The sequence below is a fragment of the Urocampus carinirostris genome, chromosome 10 (assembly GCF_059441175.1).
Source record: "Urocampus carinirostris isolate Australia breed hairy pipefish chromosome 10, RoL_Ucar_1.0, whole genome shotgun sequence".
Classification (NCBI taxonomy): Eukaryota; Metazoa; Chordata; class Actinopteri; order Syngnathiformes; family Syngnathidae; genus Urocampus; species Urocampus carinirostris.
Window position 1 is genome coordinate 13255714 of NC_142358.1, and position 14651 is coordinate 13270364.

Sequence of the window (14651 nt, forward strand, 5' to 3'; positions counted from 1 at the left end):
GCGGGGGGGCTGGAGCCCATCCCAGCCATCTCCAGACAGTGGGCAGGGGACACCCTGAACTGGTTGCCAACCAATCGCAGGGCACACGGGGACAGACAACTCACTCGCTCATTCACACCTAGGGACAATTTGGACCGGCCAATTCACCTGAAATGCATGTTTTTGGAACGTGGGAGGAAACCGGAGTGCCCGGAGGAAACCTACGCAAGCACGGGGAGAACATACAAACTCCGCACAGGAAGTCTGGAGCTGGATTTGAACCCCCGACAGGTTCCCTGACATGAACTGTGCCGCACAAGCGCTAACCACTGCGCCGCCGTGCTGCCCGACATTTGTGATGTACTGGTATATTTTCTTCTCTTGCACTTGTACTTGAACTTGCAGTTCAGTTTATCAAAAGTTCGTTACCGGAGCTGTATGAAATTTGGAACTTTGTTACTCTCTGTCGCCACCTCCTGGCCCGTGTCATCATTGCTGCCTCCGTCAGCTCGTTCATGATGTGTGTGCAAGTTTCTTAGACGGCCAGAATAAACTTTTCTTCTTTTTAATCTTCCTTGGTGTTTGTGTTGGTGTTTGGACTCTTTTTGGAGCAGCCTCTTTCTTACTTTCACCATTTTCATGCCATACTAACAAATATAGACAAAAAAATGCATAGACGAACATGACGTCACTCTCCAGCACTCCTTTCACTCCCCATTTCACCTACCTAGTGTGTTCCGCCCCGAACAAGTTTTCTAAAAGTGAAATAAAAGCAGATAACCGTAGTTGCCCATTGTCAACACATACTTAATAGTGAAATTATTCAACTTTTTAAGGACACCTCAAACAACGCACCCCACTTTGTTTTTTGTGCCTGTTGAAAATTAAGGACCATTGACAGAGTCATAGGAAAATACTCCTTTATTTATCTGATCATATTAGAATATATTAGTTAAGTTTTCAGTAGGTTTAATTAGTTTTACTAGACCTATGGTTCTCGACTGATGTGATTTCAGGAAACACCATCCCACCCAAATTACAGGCCATGACCCAAATCTAGAAATAAATTTCACTTTATTGAGTGCAGTTAGAACTACAGAAAGTAGAATGTATTCACATTGAAAAAAAGTAAGCAGCAAAACCAAAGCGACTTCAAGTAATAGTATTCCTTTTGATACTTATTATTTGTCTTCATGATAATAAAATCCATATTTCATATACAGTCAGACCTCGGTTATCGCGGTTAATGGGGACCAAAACCACCCGCTAAAACTGAAAATCTGCAAAGTAGCAACGCCACTTCAAAAAGAAAAAAAATATATATTTTTTAATTTTTATTTATTTATTTATTTTTTAAATAATTTTTTAGACCTTTTTAATGGGGAGCAAAACCACCCGCAAAAAGTGAAAATCTGCGAAGTCGCGACGCCCCTTCAAAAAGAGAAAAAAAATCTCATCTCATCTCATTATCTGCACCGCTTATCCTTATTATTCTCGAGTGAGGCTCTATCCCGCGGCACGGGTACTTAAGGGCGCGATACGCACGACACCGCGACAACCCGAGCGGGCCGGTGTTGTGCCCTTTTCTGACTCCTATGCAAATTCCTCCCCCCCTGATCGTATTCTATATAAAACTCTTATTAAAACAATAAAGCGAGCTAATTATAATAATTGGGAGATCCTAGTCTATATAATGCGTTTATTTAAACAATAAAGCGTGATTTTATTCTACAAATTGCGTTTTTTAACGCGGATGAAAATGTCACCAACGTCAATGTACGCTTCCGACAAAAGCGATCGTATTCTATATAATACGCTTTAAAACAAAATAAAGCGAGCTAATTATAATAATTGGGAGATCCTAGTCTATATAACGCATTTATTTAAACAATAAAGCGCGATCGTATTTTACAAAATGCGTTTGTTAACGCGGATGGAAAAGTCACCAACGTCACTGTACGCTATGATTTCCGCAATCACAACTAATTGTACACAAATAATGTTTATTTGATTTACTATAATATCCGTATGTAATGTCTTTTTTATTGTGAATGAAACCCTGGTTGCATTGGATCCCGCGGTGTAAACAAATTGTTGTTTTTTTTTCATTTAAAATCGGAGGGGGGGACGAATTTGCATAGGAGTCGGAAAAGGGCACAACACCGGCCCGTCGGAAGCGCAGCAGAATGCGCGTTCATGCGAGGGGGGGAGGATTTTGTACGGGAGTCGGATTTGGGCACAACACCGGGAAACGAGAACGGGTCTGGACCAGTGTGTGAAGTGCCTCCATTTTAAAGACGGCCGAGGGGGATTCCCGCAAAAAGTGAGGATCTGCAAAGTAGCAACGCCCCTTCAAAAAAAAAAAAAAAAATTATTATTTTTTTTTTTTACCATTACAGACCGCGAAGCTCTGAATCCGCGAACGTCGAACCGCGAAGTAGCGAGGTCCCACTGTATTCAATGTTGTATCTGTGTTTAGCAATGCTCAACATGTGTGAACAAAATTTATGGGTCCTTTCCTTTCGTTTGAAAAGATGGGCGTCAACTCACATTTGCAAGGGAATTTTCGCCATCTACTGTTAAGGAGTTTAAATGACCCTCAATATTGCTTTCTTTTCTTAGCATTATTTTGCCAAGGCAAAGGCCCGTAACCCAACGAAAATGGGTCTGTGACCCACTTTCGGGTCCAAACCCATCAGTTAAGAAACACTGCACTGGACTATATGTCTGTGATTTAAAAAAAAAATCGACATTCGACATTTTTTTATTTGGCCCCCCGTCCATTCAACTTCTACAGCTCTGCTATGGGACGTTCGTGAGTGGATCTTCTGTTTCTTCTAGGTAAATTTGAATCTCGTAAAAGATACCGTATTTTTCGCACTATAGGGCGCACCCCCAAAAAATAGTTTTTGGTCCTATATCTTCCATAGAAAAGGCGCACCGGATTATAAGGCGCTACAATGGGAACGTCGACAAAACAGTCAGATGATTCAGTCAAACTGATTACCCCCTTAACATTCCCAAAGCATGAAAAGAAGCAAATACGTGTCGTAGACACGTGCGGATGCGGTGTCCGTACGATGTCACTTAAATGCGTCATTTCAAATATCATTCGGAAGGTTGAAGTCTTGGGATTCAAGAAATGCCAAACATTTCTATGTTTCTCTTTTCTTTTTCGCTCACAACTTTACTGTGCATATGACAATAAACACTTGGAATTGAGTTTAATTCACTCAACTCATCACAGCAACATCAAGATCGTTCTAAAACAAGATACCGGGAAAATATAAAGCCGCATAACTCACCTAAGTTCTCACGTTCAATAATGATACGCAATCATGGTCTTCTTACAACCGTGAGTGTTGTAAATCCAGGAGAGTAAAATGTTTTCAAATACAGACTAATGAAACATGTTTCTTTATGGCGAAGTTTATCAAGCTTGCTATTCAGTAATCCTTTTCGGCCAATTGCAGGGTTTGTTTTGGTCCTCTAGCGTATCCGAGGCTCCGAATAACTTCAGCCAATAGCGATCGATTTAACGGATGATTGACACATCTTTTTTGGCCAATTGCAGGGTTTGTTTTGGCCCTCTAGCGTATCCAAGGCTCCGAATAACTTCAGCCAATAGCAATCGATTTAACGGATGATTGACACATCTTTTTCAGCCAATAACAGGGTTTGTTTTGGCCCTCTAGCCAATCCGAGGCTCTGAATAACTTTAGCCAATAGCGATCGATTCAAATGATGATTGACACATTGGTTAGCCAATGAAATGCCGGTATATAAATCCCAGCATACACCGCGGACTACTCCACGTTCGGGGGAAAATTGAGTCGGCGGCAGTTGCGCAAGTTGCGAGACCTTGCGAATTTAATATTGAGCCATATATAAGGCGCACTGTATTATAAGGCGCATGGTCAGCTTTTGAAAAAATTAAGACTTTTAGGTGCGCCTTATAGTGCGGAAAATACGGTACCTTAAAAAGTATTGCATACTTGTCAACCTCAGTCAATCCCCTATTAAAGGGACAGAGTGTAATATTTAGTGATTCTGAGTGATACAAAAAACTATCATTCAGTAAAAAAACATCCAAATTGATTTGAATACTTGGCAAAATACATGAACTATTAAACCAATGTTAGTTTTGATATATTAAAAAAAATCATAGGACACCATATGTGTAATTGACTATGGCTACTTCCTGCAGTGCTTACATGTAACAGACAATTATCTTCATTAGTTTTTCTAAATTTAAAGTTGTATACAAGTATGTTATTAACAAAATTTGCAAATTCGTCTGTACTATTTAGTGACCTTGAGTGGTACAAAAAACATTCAGTAAATAAAAACAACACTGATTTGAAAACTAGGCAGAAATACACGAACTATCATACCAATGTTATCTATCCATCCATCTATCTATGTATCCATCTATCTATCTATCTATCTATCTATCTATCTATCTATCTATCTATCTATCTATCTATCTATCTATCTATCTATCTATCTATCTATCTATCTATCTATCTATCTATCTATCTATCTATCTATCTATCTATCTATCTATCTATCTTCATCCAAAAGCCCACCTACCTACCTACCATGGTCATATCCCTCGATAGGGGTGACGGGCAGCAAGACAAACAAAAACAAAGAAAAAAGGGAAGTAGTATCAAAAAAGACACACTTGTTTTTTTTGGACCATGGCCAACCCAAATGCCCAAACACCCAAACAAGTGAAGCACCTCGGCACCTAAGTTGGTCATGTTTTCGTCCCTCCAGATGAAACGGGACATGAGAAAGCGGCCATGTCACTCGGGTCAGGGTGACACAACACACTCTTCTGTTCAAGAGCAGGGCCCGACAGCTTTCACTGGTTTACCCCTGCCGTATCATACGGGCGCCCTGGCCATCCTTTAGAACACGTCTAAACATCCCACTATCCTTTTACAACACCCCTCCACTCATTCCTATCACCAACAAGAGCTTTATTTTCCACTATATTTAGACCTCTTTCCTGCAAGTGCACTCATAACACCATCCATCCACACCAATCGCGGCCTTCTTCTTGGTCTCTTTCCATTTACTTCTGCTCTGTAGATCCTCTTCAACATTCGCTCCTCATCCATCCTCTTCATGTGTCCAAACCAACCGAGTATTTTTTTTATCCACACGCTTGCTTTTCAATTTTCATACCAATGTTAATTTTGATAAAAAATCATAGGTTGGTAAATTTTGTATTTCATTTATATATAGTTGAATCTCACTTGGTAGTCACTGCCAACTTTGTCTAGCATCTTGCTGCTACGCTGTGCTCTGCGGCACTAGTTTTTGGTTCGCATTAGACCAAACAGTACCATCTAGTGGTCAAATATTACCGACTGGGGCTTCAATGACAGCAAATCCCTTTATTTGGCTATTGTTCCTTTATCTTCTGTTTTCTTTTATCCTCACTGTTAAATGTGAGCCTGGAGTGCCACGTCCAATTTCGTTGTCACAATATATTCAACCCATTTTTCAACAATGACAATAAAGGTATATTCTATTCTATTCTATTCTATTCTATTCTATTCTATTCTATTCTATTCTATTCTATTCTATTCTATTCTATTCTATTCTATTATTAACAATATAAACACAACGCAGCACCTATCTACTCACAGCAAGACTGACAATGTAGAGTAAAAATAGAGATCATTTGTGTAAAGTAGTTTATTTCATTTACCAATTAAACAAAACGAATAATTCTCCCAGAATATGTCTTTTCTCACTTGCAGACAATTCTGTGTTGCTTCTTACATCACTAGCGGAATAGTTGTTTTTTTTCACCGAAAAAAAAAGTCATAAATCGTAGACAATTTGAAATGATTAAACACCGTATAAAATACGAGCAAAACATATAAGTTAAATGGTATGGTATTGCCAAGTGTTAAATTCTCCAAGGAGGTGGCAGCCGCGGGAATTAACGACTTTCACGCCCATTCCACCCCAAAGCCCCCCCGAAATAAACCTAAGCCTCGTGCAAAAAAACTGAAGGACTCCGCAACCTATTCCCTACAATTCCCGCCTCGAGTTTGGATCTAAATGTGCGTATGCGGTTAAATGATCTGCTAAATATGTTACATCTTGTAGCATCGGACCTGGGAAGGATTAAGAGAAGGGGAGGGTGGTCCTTCCACAGCCGGGGTGGCCGCCGGTCCGACCGGGCCAATAAACAGCACGCCAGGGGGCCACATCGGCCTTTTTTGCAGAAGCCACCTTCCTGACGGCTCCGTATTGAAATGTGAAGGACGGGAGGGATTTGGGATTGGGGGTGGTTGAGTTTCTCTTTGTGGGCGGGTACCCGGGCCTAGTTTATAAACGGGTAACACTCGTTGCAATTCCCCAAGAACGTTTTTGCGCTCGCCCACGTCCGCAAGACTCGCTTTGACGTCAACGGGCCTCCACGTTTCTTATAAGCACTTGGCAAGAAAAAAAATGGACTAAGGAACTTTCACTGAATTGACACTAATTCTGACGTCAACGGAGCTTGTTTTTATGTGCTACAACGGAGTCGAAATTGTATTTCATCAAAAAGGAGGAAAAGTGTGAGGGAGAAAAGAACGTGCGAGTGGGTCGTCCAGTTCCTTCTCAAAGTTTTTCTTTGTGGGGATGTTGAGCTCTGTGAAGATGGAAGCGCACGACCTACCTGAGTGGAATACTTTCTACAGCGAGGCCAACGAGGTAACAGCATGAAACATCTCCACGTTAAAGAAAAAAAAAACATTGTTTTTACTTAAACTTATTTTACTTCTCATTTTCCTGTACATAAAGAATTAATAGGGGCACCAAATATGTTTAAATAGGCCTATGAACTGCTTCTCTTTTTCAACTCACAGTTTTTAGTACGTTTTCACCAATTTTCCATACGAAAATGAAATAAAATCCCAGCCAAACCTGTGAAAATACAAAATATCAACTGTCTTTCTGACTGAATGCTTAAAAAATGCGCACACAAAAAATCAGTGACTATGTCACATATGCCATATATAATCAATGAAATAGTCTGTAATGCATTTTTAAATATACCTTTTACGTTTAAATTAGGCTAAAATTGAAAGGCCCCAAAAACATTGAAAATGGTCCGGAACTAATATTCGTTTTGTGCATTCCAAATCTACACAAATAAGCATGTAGTAATTAAAAATGTATATTTACGGGCCCAAACAAAAACAAAGACCACCGCAAATTGAGTAAGGAAAAATGTAGCGATTTTGTATTTTTATTGTACATGGGATGTTTTTATACAGTTGAAATGTGTTGCCTGAAAAGTGCTATACTGTACAAATACATATTGATTTGAAATTAAATGCTAAGAAAGCAAAGGGTAAAAATAGACACGCTACATAAGTAATTATTAGGTGGCTGGGTTAATGCAAACCAAAAAACAAAGCAAAAACACAGAAAAAAAATCATAGGCCGAACAACTTAACTCTCCTTCGTGATTAGATAATATTAAAGGTCAAATAACGTAAAAAAAATATGTTTTATTTTATTCACTCAAGGCCCCTAAAGGCGTAGGACTATATTCTTCATAGCACAACAACAATCTACTCTGTTTTTATATAATACAGCCTTTAAAATATATATATTAACAATTGTTCACATTGAGTGACGTATCAGCAATTTACATAACGGGGAAAAGTCAGGAGCTTAGATGCACATATAAATTCAAACGCCTAAGAGGCTCATATTGAGGTGATAATTAAATTAAGTCAGTGTAATCAACCGCTGATGCAATTATCACCTTGCTAATATTTAACCTAAAATGCGCATAAGAATGACTTCTCCCCTATTCGAATTCGAAGGTGCATTATAGTCGTATAAAAGATACGTATGTTTTTCTTTCTTGTTAATATATTTTTTAAATACCTTTGAGAGTTTCTTGCGTTTTTCCGTGCGCGGGGGGGAAAAGTCTGCGTGACGCGCTTTTTACGCACTTTGACGTTCACGCGTGAGTGTGAAATCCGTGCGCACTGAGAGCTTCATTGTGCATTGACGAGGAGAAAAGGGAGAAGAAGCCGCTTACCAAAAAAGACCCCTTCAAAATTGTTCCGCTAAAAACCCGTTATTAAATTTGATTAATTTCCAAAGTATGTAATTCTTTTTTTTCACCCAATTCAGGACATAGTGAATGAAAAGGGAGCCAAATGGATAATAAAGAACACTGAAAACGACTCAGTATTGGGACATTAATAGCACTGTCCCTTGAATTAACACATTTATTACAGGGATCATAACAGTAGTTTTCAGAATTTTCTAAATGTAATATTCGGCATGCAGAAACGGGGGAACGACAGTGGAGGCCGCTGGCATGAACATTCATGTTGGAAGCATGCTATTAAAATGAACTACGAGACATGAAAAAATAATTACATAAATATTCTGTAAAATGATATCAATATAATAATATTGGGCATCTTTAAAAGGGAGCAAACACTGCCAGGTAGTCACACAAGATGCAGTATGAGTCACTCCTTGCAATTGTTTTTTGCCTCTCCTTGCCAACATGGGAGGCACCAGAAGTATAGCTGGCATTTAGTCGCAATTTAAATGTAAGCTTACAGTATAAAAAAATAATCAATCCAAAGGTGTAGATCAGGGGTGTTAAACTCATTATCATGGAAGGCCACAACAGCTTAATGGCTGTCCTCAAAGGGTATGATGTAGTAACTTATAAATGTAACTAAATCGAATTAAATTGTATATGTAAATTGTATGTGTATAACTCTTAATGTATTTGTTATTCAAATCACAGACATTGCAGTTGCATTGAAAAAATGTCGTTACACATATATATGTTATCAACTAGATATAACAATTTGGGGACAATATATTTCTCAATTCCACTTAAAAGCATTGACTAATGAACTGGTGACCAATCTGTTGTTTGACAACCGGTGCACTGATATAAGTTAGTGCCCACATTTCAGTGTCCTAAAAATCACTTGCACATTTGCAACCCCCGTGGAGAAAAGTGCATCTGAAAATTGAAATTTACCATTAGTTTTTAACCCTGTTGGAGCTAGCGAACCCCACCAGTTTAATCCGCGCATTCACCAAACCCTACATAAGTTTAAAATCAAATTATTTTTATAAAAATTCAAGACTTATTTTTTTCCTAATGTGGAGAAATAAACCGTCCAGAACAAGTAAAACCAACAAAGTGCATGAGCTCACAATACAGATTAATTGTTCTTTTGGTTTTACTCAACATACAACAATGCCATTTACACACTGGATCGCTACTGAGTGTGCTAAATTCCACGCAGCACTGATTGGCCAAGCATTGTCAAATAATAATCTTCAAGTAGTGATAGCCAAGCTCAGCATTTTACTGCGTGTAGACATGATAGGTCGGTCCTTCTTGAGTTCCCTGGCAGAGGATCCACCAAACCCTACTGCTGTACAATTAACGTATCGGTCTTATGCTTATCTTCCAGATGTATTCCTCGCCCAGCAGCATGAACTCAGCTCTGGCTTCTGTTAGCTCCATGGGGCCAATCAACAGTTACATCAACCTCAACCCGGCAGGAGGCGGTGGGGGCAGCGGCCTCAACATGGGCTACTCCAGCTCAGGCCTTAGCACGTCCCCTTTAGCCTCCATGGGTCCCACCCACATGCCGCTGTCCCCAGTGGCGCCCCCTCTGTCCTCGGGCTCCCTCACCCAATTGGGCCCAAGTGCCGGTCCAGGTTCTCTATCCCACTACGGGAACATGGGCCAGTCCATGAGCCAGTTAGGCTATCCATCGGGCCCCTCTCTGAACCGGGCCGGGCCTAAGGAGATCCCGCCCAAGCCGTACCGGCGCTCGCTGACACACGCTAAACCTCCCTACTCGTATATTTCCCTTATCACCATGGCCATCCAACAAAGTGGCAGCAAGATGCTAACCCTTAACGAGATCTACCAATGGATCATGGATTTGTTTCCTTACTACAGGGAGAACCAGCAGCGTTGGCAGAACTCCATCCGCCACTCGCTGTCTTTCAACGACTGCTTTGTCAAGGTTGCCCGTTCGCCCGACAAACCTGGCAAAGGTTCGTATTGGACTCTACACCCGCAGTCAGGGAACATGTTTGAGAACGGTTGCTACCTGCGACGCCAGAAACGCTTCAAAATTGACGACAAGCTGAGCAAGAAGGCGGCGAAGGAAGGTGGAAAGGGGGTCGATGCTTTGGGCGACCACAGCCCAGCCGGCGGTGGCTCGGACGAAGCCGACTCGGCCCACTCGGATAATTCTCACCCGGGTTCTTCCGACGACCAATCGCTTCCCCGCGGGTCTGCCAGCAACGCCTTGCTGGTGCCGCTCGACTGCCCGCCTCTGCCAGCCCCTACCGCTTTGCCGCCCACATCCTCCGCCTCCATCTTCCACTCCCAGTCCTCTCACCTCCTACCTGGCACCATGGGGCAGCACATGGACCTACAGAGCGATGCCCTCAAGTCCCTGGACCCCCACTACAATTTTAACCACCCCTTCTCCATCACCAACCTCATGTCCAATGAGCAGAAGATGGACCTCAAGTCCTACCAGGACCAAGTGATGGCTTACAACAGCTACACTTCTAGCGGCTCACCAGTGGCCGCCAAGCAGATCTTCGACAGCACTGGACCAGCAACCATGGACAATGGTGCATACTACCAAACTCTCTACAGCCGCTCTGTGCTCAACGCATCATAATCCAACGCATTTCAAAATGGATGCTTTCGGAAAAGACTAAAATGGGCTTTTATTCCATTTCCTTGAGATCAATTTTGTTCTCCATGTACTTTGGTATAAGTAGTGAGACATCTTGGTCCTTGGTAAAGCAACTTTGCCTTGGTACATGACTACTGTAGTAACTTTTTCCCACCACTAGATAAACCTACTAAGGTAAAAAGAAACATCGAAAGGCCAAACAACTATGTCAATGTTTTCACTATAAGTATCACTTTTACAGGTTTAAACCATCATGGTTTATCCACACCAGGAACATTACTAGGTCCAAGTAATATATGCCAAAATGGCTTTATTTAATACCCCTGGAATGTATTAGAGTTTAATGCACTAGTCCACTGGTAAAATCCACGTCTTTCTCATATCAGTAATGCTTTTTAAATCATCTCTTAGATAATAAACACTTTATACCACTTATAAGTTAATGTTTTAGTAGACACTCAAAATAAGGAGAGAAGACATCAATGGATTTTGAACAGGAGAGAGACCAAACTGCAGAAAATAAATCACAAGCTGATCTGGAAGCTTTTCCCTGAGCCATTTTGTTTTCATCGAGGTTATAAAATCAGATCTGCCTAAATGGTGTGAAAATCAAAGAACAGCAACATGATTGGCCGAGAGTGACAGTGATGTAAACAGTGTATAATAGTCAAAAGAAGGAACGACAGTGGAGGTATAACAGTCAAAATAACAAACTGGCGTCCTCCATCATTTCCTTTGCGGGTGTCCAATATTAAAACAGAATAAATGTATCAACCACTAGTAGCGTCACGTTCTACTTATGGTATTACAAAATCTTCATAAACTGATTTAGTGCACAAGTAATGCAATAAGGCCCAATTTATAGCCATTTGACATGAATTATTTTACTTTTAGGATAAAAGTTTCTGTAAGTAGCCCGCAGGCCTGGTACTGATTCTCAAGGATCTGGAATAAATGCTCCAGCGGCTCTCACTAGCCACATTTTGAAGGACCACAATTTTTTCTTTCCCCCTATGGAGACTCTCTGGTTACACTCAATAATGAAGATGATGGCGACGATGAAGAGACTTTGTACAAAGTGTAAATAGCGGCAATGTAAGTGTGAGCGTGAATGTGCAAAAGGGGTATTTGCATTTATTTATAAAGGGAATAAATTTTAATATATGTTATATTCATCTTCGTCCGTACAGTTACAAACGTGTGCTTCAGGTGTTACTCTCACGCTTCGTGTTACAAAAAACGCTGTTCAGTGAATCCATAACCATGTGACGTGCGTGTCCCTTTTGGTTTTAATATGGAATAAGGAGTATTTCTGGAAATATTGAAAATAGGAATGTAATCTGACATGGTTTGGGAAGGGTTCAAAACTGGAATACATGAATATTTTGAAATAAGAAATATTCAGGCATGGAAAAATTCTGGAATTTAAATGTTTTGAATAATGCAGATGTTCAGGAATCACAAATCCTCTGAAATTAGGAATGTTATGTGACAGGAATACTTGGGTACAGGGAAAGCTCTTGAATAGAAAATTTGTGGAACACAGGTCTTTAAATTTTGGACTATACAGGCCTTAGGAATACTTATGTACATTATGGTGAATTTCTACTACAGGAAAACCATAACATAAAGACTAGTAATTGAAAAAACTCGAGTGTTCTGATATGAGAACGTTAGAATGAAGAAATGTTAACTGTGGTAGACTTTAAAACAAAAACATTCAGCATTTCTTTTCCCCCTTGTTACCTTTTGATTGGGTTTGCTTGGACGTTTATTGAAAGCTGTGCATGAGTGTGCGTGCATAAAGCCAGTTACTAATACGAGAGGGGAGGAGAGATGCACTATGGGGGATTTACATACAGTACTTTGCACTATGGAGCTCCCACTGGCCAGGTGGGCTGATAGTGTTTGTGTGTTCGTGTGTGTTGTGTGTGTGTGCAAGGGTACAATACTGAAGGGGGGTGGTCTCTTCGGGTTTTAACCAAAGGTGTCACATTGCAGTCCAAAAGTGCCTTTTTTCCCCTCTTTCCACATGATCACTTATCAATAAAGTGAAGGATGATAAACGTTCAGGTCACATGACGGAAAGGAAAATGCCATATTTAAGCTACGTGCTGTCGCTTAAACTACTTTTTTTGTGTGTCCTTATGATATATTGTGTATTCTTTACAATGTGATGGCCCTCATTCATGTTTTTAAATAAAAAGGTTGAAATGGGACAACTACTGCATTGAGTTTTTATATAATTGTGAAAAATTCCCTTAGATTTCTTTTTAAATGAGGTAACATTGCAAATTAACCTCGACATCACTGTCGGCCCTGTTGTTGTTACGGTTACCCCCCAAAAAACAAAACTTTATGAAAAGCTGGACAAAAAATGAGGAAAAATGTTGTGTTTTGGTCACCATGAGTCACCGTCCTTGTCTTTTATAGCACTATTTTTTGGTTGCACTACACAATACAGTGACATCTAGTCGTTAAATATTACACAGTGTCTCTTCAAAGTAAGTCTAGGTTGTGGTGCAAATTCTATAACACGATTGTGATTAATCTGAGGAAGTTGAAGGCTAATCTTGCTGTGTTCCATCGTAAATATAACATCAGAATGCAACAAACCCTCTGAATATCTGTACAATTTCATTCAGACACCCAACACAGAAACACAAACCTTTTTTTAATATATACTTTAAAATGTAATAAGCTTTAAAAAAACTATTCTCACAAAAGAAAAAATGCAAAAGACAGGTTCTAGGGTCCACTGTGTACATTTCTGGGTATCATTATTCTTTTGGGGTAAAACCTTTTTTTGTAGGGCCCCGCTGACATCAAGGATTAAAATAAACTTCAGCGAGCTGACTTTGATGTTGATGATATGGAAAAAGAAGTGCAGCGTTCCTGATTGCTTACTTCCTCCGCTGTTTAATTTGAATGTATAAATCGAGGATTAAATCCTAAGTAATATCCTGATCCTGTTGTGTATAATATAAATAATGTTGGCAAAAACATGGTCTAATTTCTCTAGAAAGGCGTTACTACTGTTTTTAGACGTCACCACAGTGTTTTGTATTTAGAGTACACGCATTGTGGAAAAGAGCAGTTCGCCTTTTTCCTCGGTGTTGCCCCTCAAAAAAAGCCTAATCATATTTAAAGTTGCCATGTTTAAAATGTAGCAAAAAAGTTTACAGTATATACTGTAGAAACTTTATATTTTTTCAATATTTTGGATGAGTTTTTTTATGTGAAATATAGTATTAAGAATTTCACACTTCCAGAAGTCCAAACATGAAATCTAGCATCATGAAATATCGTGATTAGATTTTTCTCCCGATTTGGGGTGCTGACATGGATTGCGAGTGATGGTGGCCCCAGAAGCTTCAACAAGATGGTCGGACTCGCTTCTCTTGTTGAGACAGCTCGAGCCCAAATGGACGCGGCGTGCAGCAGACTAAACATGGCCGCCTCACACTGAGAGCCTCAAAGAGCGATTTGGGCGAAGGCCCTCGGTGCTCGGATCCGACCCCAGGACGACCCCGGCCTAGAGTCAACAAAGTCGGCAGGAGGAAGGCTGCAGATTTTTTGACAGCACAAGCTTGTAAACAATCGAATAGCTACTGGACAGCATATGATATCGAAGTATAGCATATGCAAGGATGTAATCTGTAGCGTTTGCTCAGGTGTAAACTTGTGCACTTTTGTTGATGTAATTGCATTGAGAGATTTGTCTCATTCGTCCCAAATTGTTTCTCTAACATTTGTTATATTGATTCAGAATTGTTGTTTTCTTACTGAATAAAACTTCAAAAATGATCAACCATTTGAACACCCTGCTATTTTGCTATTTCTCCCACTTCATGAAGGGGGCTGCAAATTTCATCGTAGGTGCATATCCACTGTGAGAGAGATAAACTAAAAAGAAATATCCAGTTTGAGTTCCCT

At 40.2% G+C, this 14651-nt stretch overlaps 1 protein-coding gene across 1 annotated transcript; it reads left to right on the forward strand.

Moving 5' to 3' along the window:
* The first annotated feature begins 6372 nt into the window (after positions 1-6372).
* On the forward strand, positions 6373-12937 carry foxa3 (forkhead box A3). Its single transcript, XM_088345956.1, has 2 exons — positions 6373-6702; positions 9462-12937. The coding sequence occupies exons 1-2, from the start codon at positions 6631-6633 to the stop codon at positions 10695-10697; spliced, it is 1308 nt and encodes a 435-aa protein (XP_088202082.1). The 5' UTR covers positions 6373-6630; the 3' UTR covers positions 10698-12937.
* Positions 12938-14651: the final 1714 nt, after the last annotated feature.